Source organism: Sapajus apella, unplaced genomic scaffold (genome assembly GCF_009761245.1).
Source record: "Sapajus apella isolate SASKATOON/1434 unplaced genomic scaffold, GSC_monkey_1.0 scaffold19, whole genome shotgun sequence".
NCBI lineage: Eukaryota > Metazoa > Chordata > Mammalia > Primates > Cebidae > Sapajus > Sapajus apella.
In genome coordinates this window covers 21,856,969-21,881,874 of record NW_022436959.1, presented here as the reverse complement: position 1 = coordinate 21,881,874, position 24,906 = coordinate 21,856,969, and the positions used below count along the sequence as shown (strand labels likewise).

General features: G+C 34.0%; 1 protein-coding gene across 2 annotated transcripts in view; it reads right to left on the bottom strand.

Annotated features, from left to right (window-relative positions):
* Window positions 1–24,906, bottom strand: part of AGMO (alkylglycerol monooxygenase) — a 342,064-nt gene that overhangs the window by 197,360 nt on the left and 119,798 nt on the right. For both annotated transcript variants that reach the window (XM_032287062.1, XM_032287061.1), the window contains exons 4-5: window positions 18,256–18,359; window positions 5,627–5,722 (exon numbers count right to left, since the gene is read on the bottom strand). In XM_032287062.1, the coding sequence (XP_032142953.1) occupies window positions 5,627–5,722; window positions 18,256–18,359 (200 nt within the window). The remainder of the gene's footprint in view (window positions 1–5,626; window positions 5,723–18,255; window positions 18,360–24,906) is intronic.

Below are 24,906 nucleotides of genomic sequence, written 5' to 3'. Positions count from 1 at the left end.
AAAAAAAGAGAGAAGGCTCGTCCTAAGATTGAAGACCACTGAGGATAAGGGATATGCCCTAAGACTGAAGACACTGCCCAAAAAACCCATATATCCTAACAATGTATAAGGCAAAGTCTCCAAAAACACAGGGCAGTTAGCCAATGATTTCACCACATCTTAGAATAATAATAAGGAATGTCAGATGGAAAAACAAAATCTAGAGTCTTTATAATAAAATTGCCATAAAGATTTACATGTAATCTTAAAAATAAATTATTAGACATACAAAGAAAAAACACAAATGTAATTCATATCAAGCAAAAAAACAACAGTCAAATGAAGTAGAGCTGGATACGAACCAGATATTGGAATTAGCAGACAAGAATTTTCAAATAATTATTATATTTAGGAGATAAAGGCAAAACCGTCACAATAAGTGAAAGAGACTCTCAGCAGAAAAATAAAAACTGCTTATATAAAAAATGGAAATTCTAGAACATAAATGTATAATATCTAATGTGAGGAATCTACTGAATGTATTCAATAGCAGATTGGAGAAAGTAGGTAAAAGATTAAATAAACTTGAAGACAAATTAATGTAAGTTATTCAATCTGAATATAAGAGAAAGTAAAATCCTAAAAATTACAGAGCATTACTGATCTCTGAGGTAATATCATGCAGTCTAATACACAGGTAATTGATGTTCTCAGAGGAGAGGAGAAAGAGAAAGGGACAGAAACAATGTTTAAGAAAAACATGACCAAGATCCCTTAACTTCCCTTAAGATTAATGGAAAGAATGAAGACTATTATAAGGTAAATATCTGGGTAAATACAGAAGATTAACTATTTTATCTTCTTAATTGCTTTAAATATAACTGACTAAATGTAGAATAATAATATTTTCGGATTTATAATGTGAAAGATTAGCATATGTGAGAATGCTAGCTAAAAGGTTGGGTATAGATGGAATTATATTACTATAACATTCTTACATTTATAAGTATTATTTATATTAATTCAAAGCAGAATATGATAGGAATGCATATTTAATTCCTAGAGAACCCCCCCCCCCCACACACACACACACGAAGAGAGGAAGAAAGGATTGGGCGGAGAGAGACAGAGAGAGAGAACAAGTCAGTAGAGGATGCCTACATCTCACTTTAGCCACTTCTATCTTATACCATTTAGTTCCTTGCCAGAGCAATAAGGCAAGAAAAAAAAAGCACAAATACAGGAAAAAAAAAAAAAAGCAATAAAGCTGTCTTTGTTCAAAGACCACAAAATTATGCATGACAAAAATTCTAGAGAAAATTAAACAGATTATTTTACAAACGTGTGAACAATGCATCCTTGAAAGCTATGATAATCAATAAATTAAGGAATTGGTATAAAGGAAAACACACACATCAATAAAAGTGAGTAAGAGTCTAAAAATAGATCCCACCATATGTGGTTGACTTTTTTTCAACAAGTCACCAAGAACATCTAATGAATTTTTTTAAAGACTCTATAATAAATGTGGCTATAGTTGTGGTTATGTAAATAGAAATCAGGCATCTTGATTTCTACCTCATACCACATGTAATAGTTAATTCAAGAATATCACAGAGTAAAGGTAAAAGTTAAAACTCTAAGGTTTCAACAGTAATCCTAGAAGACTATCTTTCAGCGTTTCTGATAGGCAAAGATTTCTTAGAGAAAATATTAAAAAATAAAATAAAATATAGTGAACTTCAAAATTCAATATTTCTGCTTATGAAAAGTCATTAGGAATAAAATATAAAATGACATGTTCCAAACTGAGGATTTTTTTTTTTTTGAGATGGAATGGAGTCTTGCTCTGTTGCCTAGGATGGGGTGAAGTGGTGTGATCTCAGCTCGCTGCAACCTCTATTCTCCTGCCTCAGCCTCCTGAGTAGCTAGGATTAAAGGCACCCACCACCATGTCTGGCTAATTTTTTTGTATTTTTAGTAGAGATGGGGTTTCACTGTGTTAGCCAGGATGGTCTCCATCTACGGACCTCGTGATCCACCCACCTTGGCCTTCCAAAGTTCTGGGATTACAGGCGTGAGCCACTGCACCCGGCCAAGGGAATATTTTTAATACATGTATCTGACATAATATTTGTCTCCCAAATCTATAAGCCATTCAAGTAAATCAATTAGGCAAACAACCCAATAAAATGTAGGCAAGACCTTGAATAGACAGTTCATTAAAGCAAATAAATGAAGCAACATCCAATAAATACATGAGAAGTTGTTCAGCATCATTAGTTATTAGAGAAATACTACTGCAGAGAGATTACTCTTCACCCAAATTAGAATGGATAAAATTAATGTTAGTGTCTCACTGTGATCCTTATCTCTCAGCCATCTCATATACTGCTTACCACAGGAAAACCACGGGCTACACATAGTGTCTTTCTCTGAACATTTTATGCATAACAGAATGTACAAAATATATAGTTGTTTTCTCTCCTTTTAAAATAAATATTAGGATCTGCTATATCTTGTAATGTACCTTGATTTATTTGGAGGTCTGTCTATATTGGTATATAAAGAGATCACTCCTTGTATTTGTAATGTTGGCATAATGTTTCATTTAGAGGTTTTAATTTAGCACTATAAAAATCATTTAATCAGATGGTTCAAATCTTCAATATCAAATAATTAAGTTGTTTCTCTGCTACATTTCTCTACTCAAGCATCACATGATATGTACATAAACAATGACAATAAATTCAAGAAAAAAAAGGTAATAGTGTAATAGTATCATTATACGATTGTTACTGTATTGTATAAACTCAGCTGACATCCAAATAACAACTGACACCTCAAAAAATACTTAAAACATTCCACAGTTCTAAGTTAAAAACATGTATTAAATAAAAAGGTTTTCTTACTGTCTTTAGTGAATTCACGAGAAAAAAGTATAAGTGAATATGTGCTGTAGACTTTATATCCATGAACAATACACAAACAAAAACATAGTCACAAAAATTAAGCAACAGAGTAGAATTTTAAGCCAAATGTTTTATAACTTTCAAAAAAAGAGGATGGCAATAGATTTTGTTTCTTTGTTTATCTTTTCTTTTTCTTTCTTTCTTTTTTTTTTTGAGAAGGAGTCTCACTCTGTCACCTAGGCTGGAGTGCAGTGGCAGGATTTTGACTCACTGCAACATCCACCTCCCAAGTTCAAGCAATTATTCCACTTTAGCATTCCAAGTAGCTAGAACTACAGGTGTGCATAGGAACTACCACGCCCGGCTAATTTTTGTATTTTTAGTAGAGATGGGGTTTTAGTATGTTGACCAGGCTCATCTTGTACTCCTGACCTCAGCTGATTTGCCCACCTCTGCCTCCCAAACTTCTAGGATTACAGGCATAGAGCCACTGTCCCCAGCCTAGACTTTGTGCATTCATCAAAATAACTCAAAAGTAAACAGAAAATTTCAATAAAATATTGAGTGTGTTTTATGGCCTATTTTTTCTGTCATAGTCTTCCAAACATGTGGTTTTAGGTTTTCTTCCTTCCTATTATTCTAATGTGATTGATTTTAAGAGATCTGAATTTTCTTCACTTTCAAAAAAATCAGTATCTTCTTAAGATCATACTCCCCTTTTAGTGAGAACTGATTTTTATGGCTGTTAGGAGAAGTGAAGCAATGGTAAGAATGAAACTCTATTCAGGAATGTACAGGGCTCTTTGGCTAACGTTGTCAGCTCTACAGCTCACATATCATTTCTATCAATGGAGATCCAAGTATGATGCCTGATATTAAACAGTACGCATGTGCCTAAAGCGGTTCACACAATTTACAGTACAGGAAAACATAAAGTGAGTATTTTTCTAGACTAAAGTCTGCTGTTTTTAGTTTTTATTTTTTTTTTTTTACTATTAATCTGTGTATTAATTCTTTATTGAACAGCAAGACAAGCAAATAATAAAAATAATTTTTAAAAAATACTTAACACTTCTCCCCACTCATGTCCCCTATACCATTTGTCTTTCTCTCCAGAAGCAGTCACGGTGTCCAATCTCTTGGCTCTCCTTCCTGAATAATTCTACTATTTGTAAATAAATGATCTTATCTTGTATATAATAAACTAATGTAACTGCACAGTTAAGAAATATTTCAGAAATGTTTTCATGGTTAGTAATACAATTTAATTTTCCAAGATCGAAACCATGAATTTAAGAAGAAGTGTTCTTGCCTCCCATGCAGTTCATCTGTAGAAACCCATACATAGTAAAGTATTTTGAAAAGCATAAAGTGTAACACAAGGGAGAGGTTCTAAGCATTGCTTTTGAAGTGGAAATAAAGCCACTTGGAGGTTCTTAGCTAACAGGAATGAGTCTCACCAGTGGCTTTTCTCCACTGTTGCTTTACTTCATGAAATGGAGCTCAAGGCCTAGCTCATGGTCCTCTCAGAGGGACAAAGGAAGAGGGAAAAAGTGACTGAGGCACTATTGTTCTGTATCCAAACTAATACCTGACCCAACACATGGCGTGACCTGGAGCAGAGCTGCTATAAAGTGTAATTCTCCCTTAACCCCTCCATGTAAATCATCAGAAAGCTTCCCTTCACTGATTTAAACAAATTTGGTCTTTGACCTCTAGAGTCGGAATTGGCCACAACAACTCTTTCAGATGGTTGTAGTACTGAGTGCTTGATGTATGTCAAGTATCATAAAACACAATACTATTTCATGACAGATCTTCAAATAATGCTACATATGTCCAAAGTCATGGTAACAGTCTCTTTATTCTAAGTAAATCGGTAGCATAAAATACTGCAGGTTAATGGAATAATATACTTATTGTATCAAAATTTCACATATAATGCAGCTGTGATTTGTAGTGTTGTTCAACCCGTTGCAAAACCTGTCAACATGCTTCCTATAGTAACTTTCAAAGGCTTCCAATAAATAACAAATGCTTAAAAGAGTGCTTGTGTGTATAGGTAAGAATTTTTCTGGGTCTGTGATTTTTGATATTTTAGCAATAGGATTTGTACAAATGTTCATAAACCAATCAGCTGCCTAATAACCTATCTGCAAACATTCAAGTCTGACAATTTGATATGTCACAGAAGACTCCAAAATTGTATTTCTTCATTTTTTGGAGGAAAAAAAACGAACAATACACAGGACAAATTTAAATAAAATGTAAACTCTGTAGTTAGAGCAAGTTTTCCAATCAGAAATTATTTTCATAATTTCTATAAAATTTTTTAGGAAGTTTCAAAAGAGTTCCAACAGATTACAGATATATTTACATACACATATATACAAATTTATATCTCTAAATTGAAATGAATTTCAACATCTCTTGGTAAATTATGTTTAATAAGCTGTAATACAGGAAGATATTATATTGAATACAGTATTAAAATGTTTTGGTACTTAATAGTTCAAAAATTGTTTTATTTAATTGAGACCAACTGGCCTCATTGCTTCTTATAAACTTTGCAATATATATTCAGTAAAAAGGAATAAAAATGAACAGATGTTTCTGCTTAAAAAAGGCAGACAAAGATTTTTCTGACACAATAAATCAGCTGCTAGTGGATTTCCAGGACATTGCTTCAGGCTGTTTATGTATAAAGCTTACAAAGATTAAAAAAAAAGTTTTACCTCTGTATGGATCCAAAGTTGGTAAAGAAGATTGAACTGAAGATGAACAGCATATACTGAAGGGGGTATGAAGAGGGCCAGGGGAGAGTAGAAAATCTGAAAGATAAAATTTTAAGAAAATTTATCTGCATATATGATTTCTCAATGCTTTATTAATTATTCAATATTCTGAGTATATATTTCTTCAGCAAATATATCTTATTCTATGTACTGTATATTTTATTGCCATGTTTACTTTGCAACACTAATTTTCCACATGGTGAGACAGTTATAGACATGTTGGAGCTAAGGCCACTGGACTTCAATTTTGCATTTAATACTGTCTAGTTAAAATATTGTATGTTGTGTGTTATTTCTTTAATTTTGAAAAGGTTGGAAGCATTTTCTGGCATTAAAGAGATTTTTTTATACACACAAATACTCTATGTTAAAAAGTATAGGAATGGATGATTTTATACCTTTGACAGCTCCCAAATTCTGTATTATTAACTGGCATTTTCAGTAATAATGTGAAATTATAATGAAAGTAATTTCATATAAGGAGAGGACAGTATATATTTTTCCTATTAACTTTGTTTTTATATGGTTGATTGAAGGCATCATATCTCTTAATTTATTCAAAGTTATTAGGAAGAAAGTACTAAAGTGAAAATGAATTTTAAAGGTCCATATTACCTAATAAACAGAAATGCTTCTGCCTTGGAAAAATAACTTATGATTAAACCACAGAACTTGTTAGAATTAACTAAAGAGCATGATCTGTTTGTTCTGCTAATGACTTTGATCCCCAAGAGTGCTTTCATGTTGGAAGGAAGTGTTTTATTAAATGAGAGACTAACCAAATAAGAATACAATGAATCTGACTTTCACTTTCCATTTCTGATTTCATAGAGTTTATGCTTCTGAAAGACTGGATGTTTTAAAAACATTTGTTCTGCATATTATAATTTCATTTTTAAATTATTTCACAACTTTTGTTCTCAATTATGCAAAAGCGTCATTTCAAGGATATTTAGCTGATTATGCATGTAAAAACGCATCTAGTCCTTGTTTTGAAACTTGTGATAAAAAACTTCAACTGTCATCACAGGTAGAATTTTTTTACATAAATGGATTATTAAGCAACGGATTAGATTAGTGAGGAAAAGAATACTGGGCTTTCATTCAAGAGATCAATGTTTAGTCCATGGTTCCACTATAGACTTGCTCCATGATATTCACTAAGATCTTAAGGTTCTCTGGGCTTCACGTTTCTGAAATTAGTGGTGGAGGGGAAGACCATTTAAAATATAGTTATCCTTTTGTTCCAAAAGATCTGTGCTACTATGATTTGATTGTTTCATAATATATCAAAACAATTATCTCCCAATAGGTAAATAGCAAATACTTGCAAAACATATATGGCCTATATATAAGTCCTCTAAGTTAAGAGGTATTTTGGAACATCCTCTTTCAGAAGTGAAAAAATATTATCTATATAACAACTTATTTTGGATGCTTAATAAGTAGTTCTATTTGGAAAGACTATGCACAGCAGATTAATATTTATAGTTCATTATAATTTCCCAATGTGTGGAGAAGTCGTCCCTTGACATAGTAACAGCTATTATGGAAAAAGCGGTTATATGATCAAATAAGTCATGAAGTGGTAAATTAAACAAGTGAAGCTTCTTTAACACAGGTCTTTTAAGAGCTTTTACAGTGCTAATGTGAATCACAAGTCTATTAGAACACAGAATACTTTCTTGATGAGTTTTCCATAGGATTAGATTTTCTGAAAACTCATTTTATGAAACAATGTGCTAAATCTTACATATCAGTAAATATAACCAGGAACTCACCAACGGAAAAAGAAGCTTACTGTGAATTCTAAAATATCTTATTTCTAACAAAAAATAAAAATATAGGTGAGGAAATAATTCACTTGAATCACATGAGTGATAACGTCTTATGATTGATACAGTGCTAGAAAAAGAATCTAATGACACATCAAGGTACTAATTTTTACTATTGAAAACAGCTTAGTAAATGTGGTCCAGGTAGGAGAATTCTCACTTTTCTTCTCTACCTCCAAACTTCGCATTTCCAAATCCTATATAGCTTATAAAACCAATTTAAAGGCCACTTCTGTTATAAATCTTTACATGGTACTAACTTGATTGAAGAAATTTCTCCTTCCTCAAACTCAGAGTAACTTGGTAGCTGGATTAGGGACATTGTGCCTTTTACCAAATACATCCAAATCTACCATGCCTGCAAGCCCATTCTAAATCTGTTTCTTTAGCTTTAAATCACAATGTCTACCCTAGGTTATTTTATTGTCGTATAGAAGTCATATATAATAGGGCTATGATGGAAGAAACAACCCAGACCTATAGGTTTGAGGAAAGAATAAGTATACACCTGAAGGTGATCTGAGGCTAACAGACAGAAAACGAGAGTATTTTACTCTTTTACTAAGGGAATGTGGCAAGCACAGGTTGTGTGAGGCAATATCATGAAGCAAGAAACAACAAGGCATTTAGGGGTAACTATACATATTTGGTGTTGTAGAAGGTGTTGGAGAGTAGTGTGGCTAAATATCAGGCTGGACCACCGGATTCCTTGTCAGACCATGGAATCCAGAATCCCCTGATGCCACTATAACAATGTGTGAGCCTGTGTTATGGGAGAGTGTGCATTTCTCTAAAGAAGCAATTGATGGCCTTCATCAGGGAGTCTTCAGTATGTCTGTGACTCACCACAGCCAACAAGAAAAACAATTCAGATGGGCTAAACCAAGGAAGGGAGCCATTTCAAGAAGACTGGGTATGAGGAAATCACATCCTAAAGCATGTAAGAAATAGAAAATATAAAAATACATTTGGAGCCTATTTCAATAGCCCAGAGAAAAGTGATTTTCACAGCAGTAGCCATGGGGATGGAGAGGTAAAATACATGCAACAGATTTAAGGATTTGGCAGTCATTCAAACATAGTAGTTGAGAGGTATATAGCAGTGTCAGAAGACACCCAGATTTCTGGCTTGTGTGTTGGTGATATTGTTCACCAACAAAGTGAACAGGAGGAAGAGTAGGTTGTAAAGTTCAACTTGGGGAATGTTGTGTTGGGGTCTATGAGGTATATCTCCAAGAAGCTATTGAGTAAGCTTTTGGAAATGCCTGTCTGGAATTACATCTCAGGGAATCAGGAAGTCTCTCGGTTGAACTTGTTGATATGGGTGTCATGCAAATATCAATTTTATTTAGCTGATAGATCTCTCCACAGTGGGAAGATAGCCAAAGATGCAAATCTATCAGTAGTAAGAAAGAGTGGCAGTAAATTAGGCCGAACCAGGACAGTCTCAGAGGTGGGAAAGATATAGTAGCTAGCATCATCAGTGATGATGAGTAATTTTTGAGAGAGAGAAAAGAGAAGACTCCCAGTTAGTGTCCAAGCGAGACAGGAATTGAAAAAAAAGAAGTGACACAGAATTTGCAGGTGTGAATCAGTAGAACAGTAGCCTGGAATACAGACCTCAAACTCACAAACCCAAGTTAGTAAGTTGAAGAATCAGCCAGAGGAGGTAACAAAATGAAAGGAGGGATTACTTTTGTGTTTCTCTGAGACAGCTGGATGTATTCCTTGAATAAAACAATCGATGAGGGGAAAAAATACTACCTGCTTATTTTTTTAATGAGAGAGTCATGATTATATTTATGGTGGATTCAGAAGGAGTCGGTTGAAAGGAAGAGAGAAAATGCCAAGAGCAGTTGATAGGAGAAAGTTCAAGAGAAAAAAAAGGTGAAAGCAGTGTCACTAACTTAAGGATTAGACCAAATGAAAAGAGGTGAACATTTTCTATAAAACTAGAGGTAAGAATGCAGGTTTATTTGTGAGTTCATGAGTTTTAATTGAAGATGTATGAACAGGGAAGACCAGAGATGGAAAACTGAAAAAAAAAAAAAAAAAAAAGCTCACACTTCTCTGTGAAGTTTTAAATATGTTTAAGAGGCAATAGTGGGGATGAGATCTTAAGGAGACCAAGAAATTCTAAAGAGTTTCTCCAAGGTAAAAAGGAGAAAATAGAGCAGCCTCCAGTTCATGGCACAGTGCTTAGGGGTCAGCTGGATCTGAATCTATATGTGAAGGGGCATCAAACTACTGACTTGGTGCCAGAGGAAGACTACAGCAATCTGGATGTGGGAGTGAAAAGGGTAGATGACTGGATTTACTCACTGCCTGAAGATGTCAAAGCAGAGGATTTCAGTAGAGGATGCGGACTGTGCTTTGCAGAGTCATGGAAAATAGTCATCTTAGGTTGGACAAAGTAAGTAAAATCAGAAGGCAATGACAAGCACAAAATGTAAGAGGTGAGAGAGTAAAGTATTACACAAGCATGCTGCTAAGCAAATGGCTAAACAGTAAACGTATAATTACTTAAAAAAAGTGAAAAGATAATTTTTGAACTCCAGAATTTACATCTATTTTAATAGTTCAAAAACATTTAATTAACATTATTAATGTACATATTTGTATTATTTTCATTTATTTTTATAATATTACTTTAAAGAAAAAGCAATTAAAAAATTTTCATCAGAATTGAGAAACTGAAGACTGAAAAATCAACTAACAGGTGCCACATTCCTTAAGTCTATGATTGGTAATGACACAGATCAAAATTATCTGATTATAGATAGAGAGTGTTGATCTCTGTCCTTAAGACATAGCTACTTAGATTTTATTTTGAAATAAGAGTTTGTGTTTCTATTTAGAAAGTCCTTATCTTTAAGTAAACTATGGCCATCTTTCTGGTCCTATTTATTGGCATTTAACCATTTCCTTTTTTCCCCATTCCACCATGTTATACATCCCATATTCTAGCCACATTCATACTGTTATGAGTTGAATTGATTTTCACTAAAATGATATGTGAGACCCTGGTACCCAGTACCTCAGAATGTGATCTTATTTGGAAATAGCAACTTTACAGAGGTAATCAAGTTAAAATGAGTTCATTAGGTGGGCCCTAATCCAGGAGGACTGGTCTTCTTATATAAAGGGGAAATTTAGACACAGAGCCAGACATGCACACAGGGAGAATGCCACACGAAGGTGAAGGCAGAGATTTCAGTGATGCATCTTCAAGAAAAGGAAAGCCAAAGCTGCAAACCACCAGAATCATGATGGGAGCCATGGAACGGATTCTCCCTCACAGCCCTGAGAGGGAACTAACCCTGCTGCCATCTTGATGTCAGACTTCCAGCTTTCAGGATTGTAAGATAATAAATTTCTGTTGTTCTAAGCCACCTAGCTATGGTTATGTTGTTACAGCAGCCCCAGGAAGTTAATACCCATGCCATACATTTTTCCTGCTATTCCTTAAATTCATGAAATTTTTCTATAATTTTGTGTTTTTACAGATGTTGTCCTTCTGCATAATTTCTATCTACAAGCTTCTCCACTGCAGAATTTTATTCATTACAGGTTTGGTTCAAGCTTTATTTCTTCTGTGAAGCTTATCTTGACCTATAGGAGTACTCAGTGCAAACATGTCTCTCCAAAACCTTCAAAATTTGTGGCAATGGCTGTTCACTTATATGATTCACTCCAAGGAAAACAATCACTTTGAGAACACAGGCTCATTTCTTACTTATCTTTATATCCCCAGCCTCTGCCACCATGATTGGCCCTGCTAGTCAAAAGTACGCATGGAAAAAAATGAGTGATGCACCATCAAAATAGAACAACAATTTAATAATCACTTAAATATTTTAAATATGTGGCAATAAGACAATACAGCCTTAGATAGAACTCAATTGGTTTCCCATTGTTTATGCTTCATTACAAGGACTACAAATGACTATTAAATCTCTGTAAAGGAAAACACGGAAAATCAGAGAATAATTTTTCACCAAATTCCAAAATGACTTTGAATGTTTCTGTTAGCTACAGAATAATTAATTCCATTTTCCTGACACATGCTTGCTTTAGTCTTTGATACTAGCAATGATTCAAACTATCCAAGAGCCTCATTTCTTTAATGGACATAAACTTTGTCTTATTAGTCATCTTTAAATGGTGGTTGAGGGTGAAGAAGGAATGCCTTGGAGTTCTGAGGCAAAGTTCTGAGAGAAGTTTTGTTTCTTTACTTCATGGGGGCTTAATGCATGCTTTCCTTCTGTGACAAAGAGTTATGAGAATTTTATCCCCAGTGCATTCAAATGCATTACATCAAAGTTGTTAGTTTCTTATATCTTTATTTGTTCACATTTGTCTTTATATAACTCCAACTCCCACCTATTGAAAAACAGTCTTTGCTTATGTAGTTTGGCAGGAAGTACAATGTAATAAAAATATCTGAGATTTCACTCAGGTTTCTCTGCAGTCTTATATGTAATATAAAAATAATATCATATATAAGAATCATACTTGATATATAGCAGAGAATTTCCACAGTCATAATTTAAAGTTATCTTCAAAATAATTGCATGAGAAGGCAGAGTAAATATTAAGAGGTCTACTTCATACACAAAATCACTGAGACTCAAACATTAATTGATTGGTTCAAATTAGCCAAGTGAGTAAATAACTAAGTTAGCATGGGAGTTTTCTTTATTTCTAGTCAATTGCTCTTTACTGTCTTTTAAATATAATGAATATATTTTTAAATTATTATGCTCAAAAATAAGATCATCATTGATTTATATATTCCCTATATATGATAATAATGGTTTTAATGAGAGTTTCATAATTTGATGTTATAATTGTATTTCTTTTCTTTCCTTCCTTCCTTCCTTCCTTCCTTCCTTCCTTCCTTCCTTCCTTCCTTCCTCCCTCCCTCCCTCCCTTCCCTCCTTCCCTTCCCTCCTCTTTCTTTCTCTTTCTCTCTCTCTTTTTCTTTCTTTTTGAAAGAGCTTCTTGCTCTGTCACCCAGGCTGGAATGCAGTGGAGCCACCATGAATAAATGGAGCCTTGAGCTCCCAAGTGATCCTAACATCTTACTCAGTCTCCTGAGTAGCTGGGACTACAGGTGTGCATCTTGCGATATTGCCCAGGTTGGTCTTGAACTCCTGGGCTCAAGTGATTTACCTGCCTCAGCCTCCCAAAGTACTAGGATTAGAAGCATGAGCCATCATATCCAGCATAATTGTATTTCTTTTCTCTGATGGTGGAGAAAATTTACCTTTTTTAGGGTTGCTAATATGTTATAAACATATTGTGCTAAATCTTAAAAATTAATTTCAATACCAACCTAGAAAACAAAGCAATTTTAAAGGTGGAGAGATATGACAGAGCTAAAAAAGTCACTCACTCTAGTAATTTAAATTAAGTGCATTTGTCATTAATTTATTATGCTTTTGAGAGAAATACTAAATTCTTTGAAGGCAGGTAACTCATTATTTTCTGTTCAATACTAGCTTTATAGATGAAGCAAATATGTTCAAACATATTTTATTGCAAAGGTAAATAAATAATATATCATATGCTCTAGTTTTTGGACGGTCTGTTAAATAAAAATATTTAAATAAATGGCAAATTTAAATTATTTCATACATTGTACCCTTTATTAGTTTCACATTAACCTGAGCCTAGTTAATTTAGCAAAAATATTTCCATTGCCAAATTTATTTTGACAACTACAGTACTTTTTATTTCATTCATTTATGAAACATACATTTGTTAATCACTAATTCTGTAGTAGACACTTAAATATACTAGGTATACAGCAGTGAAAAGTAAATAGACTCATTTCTCTCAAAGTTTATAGGCCAACATAAATAGCAATAATGAAAAATGTTAAGTACTACAATAGATAAATGCAAGGATTTTATGGAACCAAGAAAAAGAACAAAGTCTTCCCAGGGCATAGTGTCTTATGCTTATAATCCCAGCACTTTGGGAGGCCAAGGCGAGTGAATCACTTGAGGCCAGGAGTTGGAGACCAGCCTGGGCAACATGGTGAAACCCTGTTTCTCCAAAATAAACAAAAAATTAATTGGGTATGGTGGTGCTCTCCTATAATCCCAGCTACTCAGGAAGCAGAGAAAATAATTGCTTGAACCTGGGAGGTGGTGGTTGCAGTGACCCAAGATCACACCACTGCACTATACCCTGGGTGACACAGTGAGATTCTTTATTAAAAAAAAAAAAAAAAATTGAAGGATAGAACAATCAGAGATAAATGGAAAATAATTTTCCAGGCAGAGGTCATGGCATATGCAAAGAAATAACAATGCATTATGGTATGGCAGATTGAGAGAAGTGAAAATCATTAAGTTGTAGATGGGATGACAATGGGGTGTGTGGAAGATTAAATTGGAGAGATGTCACCAAGTTTTGACTAGCTCTGCATGTAATAAGGAGTCTATTATATTTCTTTCTCTAAACTATAGGCAGATTTAGTTTTATTAAGAGTTGTGGTCTGAAAAAGAAACAGTGGGTGATAGGTTGAGGGACAAAAAATGAAAAAATAAAGAGTTTCTCTCTCTCTTTTTTTTTTGAGATGGAACCTTGCTCTGTTGCCAGGCTGGAGTGCAGTGGTGTGACCTCATCTCACTGCAACATCCGCCTCCTGGGTTCAAGCAATTCTCCTGCCTCAGTCTCCCAAGTAGCTGCAGCTACAGGCACGCACCACCACACCTGGCTAATTTTTGTGTTTTTTTTTAATACAGATGGGGTTTCATCATGTTGGCCAGGGTGGTCTCAATCTCTTGACCTCATGATCTGCCCGCCTTGGACTCCAAAGTGCGGGGATAAAATGAGGAGTGTCTTTAGGATAATGCCCAATTAATAGTAATATTGGCTGATACATTTATTGTTCTTTATAATACTCTAGGATTCCCAGGAAGCAATGTCTGTTGTTGATGGCTCACTCTAATATTTTTTCTATGGTAGATATATATAATGTATGGTGGCTCAGAGTATAAACATGTACACATGTACATGTAGTTGTGTTTTTTAGTAAACTATTTATAATAATTTAGTGTTTTCAGAAATGTTGCAAGGATAACTCTTCTGAAAGTGTCATCATATGTCCTTCACTTGGTTTCCACTATTGCTAACACATTGTTATTCTGCATTTGCCACAACTAAGAAACCCACAGGTACATTCGCATTAACTGAATTCCACACTCTATTTAGATTTCACTAGTTGGGATTTTGCATGTCTAATGCCTAATGTTCTTTTTCTGTTTTAGAGTTCCATCCAGATTCAGTATTTTCTTTTTCAAGCACTATAGTGGCTCTGCCTTAAATATTAAATTGCAGCATTCAGGTACTTTAGAATGTCAGAAAAAATGAAGTTGTAATCCTGACACTGTTATGTTTTATATAACATCCACGAGTTTAAACACATTTTATTATTAGCAAATTGGATAAAGTATCATTCTTAAAACATTATAGCAAGATATGTAATCAAAGATTGAAGCGTCATGCAAAACCACATATTGCAGTGTATAGCAAAGAAGTCTTATTTAAAATGGCACTCTATCAATAGCCCTTCTTTTTGGTGGGTAATATTAAGCTTAAAATTGGCTTAAAATGCAAATAATATCGTTAGAAATTCTAGAAAGTTGAATTTTTATCTAACTTCTTTAAAAGTTCTTCTGCTCTAATTTTCATAGTTGAAATAATACAGAATAATACAGAAGAAATATACTTTGAACTTAATTTCACATTTCATTTCACAAATCAATTTTCTTTTCAAAGATGTGGCCCATTTATTATTTGTTCTAAAACATATTGTTACCTTGGTAACTGCCAAATTATAGACCTTATGTAACAATGTTGGTGGGGAGAATCTTAACCAATGATTCAAGAAAAATGAAGAGACCTGAAGTTCGCTTAATAATTTTGATGTCTGGAAAGTCCTCTTACAAACTTTAACCATCACAGACCCTTGAAACATCTCTCCTGTCTTCCAAGGGACCTAAAAACGCTAGTCAAGAATCCAGGCTGACTTACGATCCCTATATCTAATTTCCCACCACGCACGTCCCCCCATTCTCCCTCCAAAAATATTTAGCAGCTTGTCATGAATTCTCAATGTTCATTTCCTTATTCAGCACATTTTTTTGCCCCTAACAATGTGGCATCAGTTTGTAAAGAAAAATTATTATGACAATAAAACAAGTGTGGGCCTCATTTCACATAGATTTTTGCTGCTTTGTTACCTTGGGTGCATTGACTTAATAGTAAAAAGGACCACAAGAGAAACTCAAGATAGAGATTACAATAAATTGGACTCAAGCTCCAACCTGGCCTTGTTCAGTGCTGATGTGGTGGGCTCCTTTAAGACTCATATTTATAGCTTTGAAAATAGATGACTTAAATATATCATCTCCAAGATTTCTTCTAGTTCTGAAGTCAATGATGCTCTGAGAATTTTTCCCTTTGATAATTCCTCAAGTAATTAATTACCTAACTGCTTGATTTCCCTAGAGCAACTTCAAATACAGCTACTTCCTTTCTTGGAATCTTTGTCTCTCAAACTGCAAATACTGGAGATTTCAGTTATCTTTCATAAAAGAGAAATATGTAAGTCAGAAGAGAGTAAAGATTTTGGAGATTGTAATTTTAATCAGCCATATATTCAGCCTATATAGTCAGCCTTTTGTACAGGATAATAAACAGGCTGTATTAATGCAGCCATTTTTTAAGAAGGGAGGATGGACAGTACCCCTTTCCTCCATCACAGGCCCTGGTTTTCCCTCCATTAACTGCTCTGAAGCCTTAGTCCAGTCGTAAACTATGCAGCTGTAAAACAGGCAGTACTTTTGTTTGTATTTAATCATCCAGGGTTCCAGCATAAGCTATAGGTTATGAATATATACTTATTTCCTTTTCATGTACATTGCTTAAAAGTGTTTCTTTAATTGAATAGTGCCTACCCTACCCAAATTCACATGATGAAATCTGAGCCCTAATGCCCACTAAATGTGACCTTAATTTGGAAACAGTCTTGTAAAAGTAATTAGTTAAGATGTGATCATGCTGGAGTATGGTAACTGTCTAGACTGATATGCCTGGTGCCCTCCCAAAAAGGAAATGTAGACAAAGAAACAGGAAAAACACCATGTGAAAATATGAATTACATTGTCATTAACCTAGGAAGAACCAGCACCTAAGAGAGAGAACCAGAAAAGATCCTTTCCTAGTTCCTTTAGAGGAGCATTGCCCTGGCAATACCTTGATTTTGATTTGACTTGTGGCATCCAGAACTCTGAGACAAAAAATTTCCATTTTTCTAAGCTACACAATTAGTAGTGTATTTTTATGGCAGCTCTGGAGAAAGGATTATAAGCATCAACACAGGTATACAGTGTGGGAGTTTGAGGGTGAATTTCTGTTCATTCCATAAGATCCATTCCAGGGAATATATTAGTACCATCCTGGTTTATAGATTTGTTTTGCCTATGCTGCTGTTTGGGTTAGCACACCTACCAGTGTATTTTTCTATGGCTTATAACACATCTGGTTTCAGGTACTTGACTTTATAATTTACTAGCTATGTAATTAACCTCAATGATCTTCAGTTCCCTGAGAATGATAATACTTGATCTAGAGAACCATGGGCTGATTTATAAGGATCAGGAGAGATAACGTAAGTGAAAAACAATATGCAGGCATGTAGAAGAGCATATGGAGTACAGAGATTAAGATCAGGGTCCGGGAGCCAGGCTGCAGGAGTTCAAGTTCTACTTTTTCCTTTATTAGTTGTGTGACTGAACTACAGACTCAACTCTACTATTTTAAAATAAGAGCTATAATACTTCCTGTGTATGAAGGCTGTTGTGAAAATGAAGTAAGTCAATATATAAAGAGAGCTTAGAAGACTGGCACATAGAATGTACTCATTAAATAGTATCTAACAAAAGTACTTTGCAAAGTATTTTGAACATTTGCAAATGTTTCATTATTATAATTTATAGGTAAGAAATAGCTTATTGACTTTATATGCCAATATTAAGTATACATGATTACTGATTTTATACATCAGTTACTCTGATTTCTAGCTCACTGTTCAACATACATTTTGGTATCATGTATTTTCATAGCCAAAAAGAGCTAAGCAAGGATGATGACAAAAAAAAAGAGATGTTATCAAGTAGATCAGGGTTGCCCCAAGAGACAAAAGCACTTTACAAGTAGAAGATATTTCTGGTATTCATTAATCTTGTCATTTCCTTGTGTGAGAATATTTTAGAGCCAAACATTTTTTGAGCATGATATTTATCTAATATAACAAAAAGCAAAGTATTCAAGTAGATTTTAGAGAATTACATTTTAAAAATTTTTTAAGTTTTCACTGAAATCCTTGTTTACATATATTTGAATGGAGATACCTTATCTATCCATCCCCCTCCTGGGTTAAAGTAAATTAAAAAACAGCCACACATTGCTGTATGCATTAAGTTGAATTTCTAGGTCAAACAAAATACTTCTGTTGGAAAACAGCATTTGCTTCATGTGTGTCTGGCCTTACAGAAAGAAAAGAAAGATTTTAGCATCTGGCCTTAGAAGAAAGAAGCATTTTAGTAAAACACCTCCTATGAGGTTTTTGTTTTTTTGGTTTTTTTTTTTTGGAAATAGAATTAGCTGAGACTTAAAAACAAGACTACCATGTTTATTCGATTTCATACAACTTACCCAGGAAGTATAATTCTGTAGGACAGACTGTCTCAGTGCTGTGGATAAGTTATAGTCTTCAGAACTATGATGTGTTTGGTGTCCGGCCCACATAATATTAACTTCTGCAAAACACATAATTTGCAATGAGCCCTGAGAATAAGAATAAAGCAACTTCCATTTTCAGTTATGCATGCTGCTCTGTTGAGTGAGGAAGAAAAATCTGGAACATCTCTGTAAAAGCTGGCCAATATAATTATAATTAAAATATGCCGCCTGAAATAATTTTTGGAACCAGAGACTGTATAAATTATAAATAAATAAAAAATGGAAGCATAGGCCAATAAATATGTATAGTTTATAGGTTACAATTAAATGCCTCGAGCAAACTGACATTAATTCCAAAATTTACACTTTGCTAACATATTATAATATGACAGATTATAAAAGCTAGCTGGTAATGTTGTGACAATCCACTTAATGGATAGTGATGATTTTTTCAGTATGTGATAACATATTTCTAACTAAAGAAAAATTGTCTTAAGGGAGAAATTGGTATGTAAATTTTGGAATAAAATATTAATGAAATTATTTCCTCATGGCTTTCTGAGAAGTCTCAAAATCTGTTGGAATAAGAAGCAAAGCATAGCATAGTAATAGTTTACGCTAAGATCTCAGGTATTCTTTTATTTATAAAATTATATTAGCTAACAGTTACCTATGGTTTTCCTTTACCTTACCAAAATACTATACCATTTCTAAATTTTCCCATGTAGTTTTTGCATTCACAAAAAGGAAATGATTGTTGTTTATTTTTATTAAGCAGCGTACAGATTGCTCTCATACTATCTTGCAATTCATACAGACTCCAAAGAGTGGCTTGTTTCTTTTTTGATTTTTACGACAAATATGACACTGCGTTGATCCCCTATGTCATTGAAACAGACAAGTACAAGTGGTTTTTTATTCTGCCCATATTTTAAAACTTTTATTTACATTTTTCATTTCCTAACAAAATTGTAGATCACAATGTCACATTATGCTCTATTCAGTTTAAAATATGTATATATAAAATGTTCTTAGCTAAACTAACTTATGTTTAGTCTTTGGTACAAATCCAGGAGACGGAATTAGCTGTGTGACATGATCATCATATCCTTGCCTGTGTAGACTAGAAATTAAATCTTTTAGGCTTGGATTTATAGGAACTAAACAGTGAAACTAGAAATGCAAATATCAGGTTAATTGTCTTTGCAGTTGCCATATACTGATAGTTAAAATGTATGGTACATAGCAGAATAATTTTAGAAGTTTTTATGAAAATCATGTTCATATATATTCTATTCAATCTGGGCAAATATTTGGCCATTGCTTTCAAAAATGAAAGTTCTCTGAACAATGTTTGTAGAGAGTTACCAAACAAAATTGCAAAAGGAAAAAGGTTTTGGTAAACAAATGATAGCTCATAGATAAAAGAAGGACTTAATTCTGTATAATAAGGAATGTTATGAACAGGATTATGGTTAGTCTTATTATGAACAGATATCAAATGTCATTTCTATTAAAAGTCATATTTTCCAGTTGAACAAGTATTGTCATAAATCATCAGCAGATATGTAACTTTGATCCCAACTGGTCAATGTTTTAATTATTTTAATCATTTCTAGGAAAGACACTGCATTTCTACACTAGCAATTAAGGAATCTGTTCTAACACAAAAGAGAACTACTTTACTGTAATGGCCTTTAAAAATATCTAGTCATAATCTTTGAAATAACATAGAACTTAATCTGGTTTATTGATAAGCCTAACGGCTATACATAAGAAATATACAAAGACCCTTGTGACACTTTATATCTTCGGATGTTAAGTGGACATTGATTAAGAGGTAATAAATTTGATGAATCCCCTGAAGTTTAAAAACCACTACACATAGAGGTCTTGAGTAATCTAAGCACCATTTTCTCATTAGAGCATACCCATTGCTGAACATTTTATAACTTATGACTTATACACTTTTATTAAAAATCAATACATTGTCTATTTTTCTGACCTGTCAGGATTTGTTTTTTCATTCTAATGCATCCACAAAATGAGTTAACAAGGGGATGAGCTAATCAGATGAGACTCCATTAGAGAGTCATAATATATATTGGGAGCCACTTCCTTGTAACCTTACAGAAGCTAAACGGTGAAACAAAGAATCCACAAAGGGAAAGGTTAAAGATCTGTCTCTTTAGTTGTTTCAAAAGCATTTACTTCCTATCACAAACTGTGTGTAACACAAGCCTCATTCAATGAGGTACAGCTGTACAAACAGGGCACTGTAACAGGATTCTACTGCCTCACCTCTGTCACTTTTCAGAATTGGTAAAACCAGAAGGAATACTGAGTTTGTTTCACAGTCAATATTCAGCTTATTGGAGGTAAATTATCTCTAAAAGTGGTTATAAAAATGTATTTTACAGAAAATCATTCCAGTAGTTCTTTTATGAACAAAATGAGAAAAATTAAATGGTGCATTTATATGATCATCTTCCCTAATACCTGAATTGATGAATTGACTGTTCCAAGAAATGAAAATAAATATTAAGGAGGAAAAAAAGATATTTAGAATAAGCTTCTCTCTGTGAAATACTTCATATAATTATACATTCTGTTCAATATTTTTCTTTTTCTATAAGCATTATAAAGATTATATTAATACATGTATATGATGTTATTATAACTTTTCAATGATATAACTGGAAATGATTATGCTGCTTTCTAGTGCCAAATGTAATCCTGTACATTTTATTAATATATTGGTCAACACTTCCTCCATTTATTTGGCCAATATTTACTGTAGTGTGTGTGTGTGTGTGTGTGCACGCGCGTGTGTGTGTCTGTATTGTATATTTCTTTTTCAATTTTTTTATGAAGATGTAACTTATATGCAACAAAGTCCATCTTCTTTTAATGTTCAGCTCTATACGTTTTTAACAAATACAGCTTTTAATGATTATTACAATCTAGGTGTTGAGCAATTTCTTAGCCCAAAGAGTTCACCCACCCTATTTTGTAGTTGTGGTAGTCAGACTTCAAGATGGTTCCCTGCTTCAGATAAGTCAAGGTCTGGACTTTGAACTAATAATGCAGTGGGATGAAACTTTTGGGAACAGAAAAGAAGTGAGTGTCCTTTAAATGTGGGAGAAATATGAATCACTGAGGTCCAGAGGGCTAAATAGGCCAGGCAGCCTCTAGAATTGCTCCTAGTGATTCCTGTCGAATAGGATGCATGCCTTTTATAATCTCCTGCCTTTGAATGTGAGCTAGATTTAGTGACTTTCTTCTAGGACTGTAAATAGAAATTTAACAAAGATGATGGGATGCCACTTCTGATACTAGGTTTTAATAAGACAGTATCTTGTGTCTTGGTTCTCTGTTATACCCAAACATTCTAAGAAAAGCTGGCTACCTTGTCATGAGCTTCCTTTGAAGAAGTACATCTGTCAGGGAACTGGGCTAACCAGTCAACAAGGAACTAAGATCATCAGTCCAAGCCCCATGAAGAACTGAATTTTGCCAACAACCACGTAAGAAAGTTTGGATGCAGATCCTTCTTCATCTGAGCCTTCCAACGACACTGCAGTCTGCAAAGAGCTGAACCAATTAGCTGCAACCTCATGAAAGAACTTGAGCCAGAGACATTCATCTAAACTATGCCCCAATTTCTAACCCACAGAAACTATGAGATAATAAATGTTTCTTGTTTTAAGCTCCTAACTTGTTACAAGCAGTAGATAATTAATGCAGTGGTTAAAACTTCTCCCTCTCACCCCTACCCCATTTTCAGTCCCTAGCATCCAATGATTTTTTTCTTTTGGTTTTGCCTTTTTAAGTGTATGCTATCAATAAAACCATACAGTATGTAGCCTTTTGAGTTTGTCTTTTTTCATTTAGCATAATGCATTAAAGATCCCTCCATTTTTCTATTTTTATGAGTAGTTTTTTTCCCCTTTTTATCATTAGTATTCCACTTGAAAGACTATATCACAATTTTGTTTTTATCTACTCACGAGTTGAAAAGCATTTCAGATGTTTCCAGTTCTTGACAGTTAAAACTTATATTAAGAAGTTATCATAGAGGTTTTCTGTGGACACAAGTTTTTTTCACATAGATAAATACTTAGGAGTGGGATTGCTGAGCTGTATGATCTGTCTGCATTTAGCTTGTTAAGAATCTATCAAATTGTTTTCCAAAGTGGCTGTGCCTTTTTTTTATTGGCACCAGCAGTGTGTGAGAGTTCAAGTTGCTCCACATCTCTGGAAGCACTTGACATCATTAATTTTATTATTTATTTGACAGCCATTATACTAGGTATGCAGTGTTATCACACTGAAATTTTAATTTCCATTGCTGTAATGGCTAATGACAACAGCTCTATGTACCTAATTGCCATCTATGTATCTTCTTTTGGAAGCGTCCATTCAAAATTTGTGCCCATATTTTAAATGAGTTGTTTTCTTAAGTTTTGAGAAATCCTTGTATCTTCTGCATACAAGTCCTTTATTAAATATCTGATTTGCATTTATTTTCTTCCAGGCTATAGCCTTTTTTTAAAATAGTGTCATATAAAGAACAAAAATTTTAATTTTCCAATTAAAAATCCAATTCATATACTTGACAGTTTTATTAAGCTTTCTGGTGTATATAACAAAAACAAAGGTAATTTTGGAGAAACTTCTCAGAAAAATAAGAAATATCTAAGTATACAGAATCTAATCTTCCTACAAATATTAAATATCTAAAATAAACCTTAAAACATCTCTTCTCTCATATCTTGTCATCTATGGAATGGAGGGAAGTGAACTTTTATATTAATTCAAGACATAAAGAGAAGTCTACAAGAAATATTCACAGATATATAAGATAGCAATTTAACTCCCAATAGTGGGCAGGCCAAGAAGTCTTGGGTCAACCTTGGAATGATGATGTTGGTTTCACTTGTTATCTGGAAAACTACCAAGTTATAAAGAAGGAAATGTTACAGGCCTATATGCAAAATGTTAGTGATGCTTGATACCACTAAAAGCATATTGCTAGCACTTTATGCAACATTTAGCATATCGTACAATGACTATAGAACAGAAGAGCTGTGCCTTAGTCCATTTTCTTCTGCAATAACAGTATACCTGAGGCTGGATAATTTATAATAAACAGGAATTTATTTTTCACAGTTCTGGAAGCTGGGAAGTCCAAAATCAAGGCACTGGTAGGTTAGAGTTCAGTTTCTGTGCTTCGAAGATGGTATCATGAATGCTGATTCCATCTAAGTACATGAACGCTGTATTTTCACAAGGCAGAAGAGAGTGAACCCACTCTCAAACGCCCTTCTTGTAGGGGCACTAGTCCATTCTTGACAGTGAAGCTTTCACCACCTAAACACCACCTATCAGGCCCCACCTTTTAACACTGTTGTATTTGTGATTAAGTTTCTAAAACATGAATTCTGTAGTCAACAGATAGTCATGTAATAGCGAGCTGCATGAGTCTAGAAATTACATAATCCGAACTTTTAATTTTATAAATAATGAAAATAAAATTGCAAGGGAGATTGGAAAAAAAGAAGTTTTATTAAAGAAACATAATGCCTTTTTCATTTTTCTTTCTCAACAGTGACTTACTGGATTGAGTCTCTCCTGTTTTGGAATTTTGTTATCCTTCAGAAATAGAGGTAACTGGGTCCAAGTATTCCTTGGAACCATCATGGCATATCTTTGGTAATTTCCAATAAATAAAAGGCATCAAAGAGCTCAACATACACTATTAAATGAGAGTGCTACATTTCTTTTTTTTTTTTTTTTCCTTTGAGACGGAGTTTCGCTCTTGTTACCCAGGCTGGAGTGCAATGGCGCGATCTCGGCTCACTGCAACCTCCGCCTCCTGGGTTCAAGCAATTCTCCTGCCTCGGCCTCCCGAGTAGCGGTGACTACAGGTGCGAGCCACCATGCCCAGCTAATTTTTGTATTTTTAGTAGAGACGGGGTTTCACCTTGTTGACCAGGATGGTCTCGATCTCTTGACCTCGTAATCCACCCACCTCGGCCTCCCAAAGTGCTGGGATTATAGGCATGAGCCACTGCGCCTGGCCTTACATTTCTTGAATTGTGGCATCTGTCTTTAACAAGAAATCTAAGTATAAATATTGAGTTTTTAAGTTCAGATTGAAAACAATCGTCCTTTTAAACTTGGAGATGCCCATATAAATGAATCCTTTAAAAGTTTGTTTTGTCTCTTCTCAATAGCAAAGCATAGTTGATAAATAAATATAACAAATAAGTTGAGCTAAGTAAATGAAATAAAATCAGTAATAGACTCAATCTACCAAACTAAAGTCTAACTGGAAAATATAATTGCCCGTGAATAACAATAAATATACACTCATTTATTCCGCTATTCTCTATTCACTAAATGAATGAGAAATGTCATCAGTTTTATCATCATAACTTCGTTCACTTCCTATGGCAGCAAATAATGTTGGTGATGATAAAATAAATGGCATTGGTAATTCATTCAGTATGTCAGCAGAAACTGACATTTCTCTTGTAATTCTTCTAATCTGTCCTTGCTCACTTAATATCATAACACAAATTGCTAAGTTTATCTAAACTACCAAATTAATTAGAATAA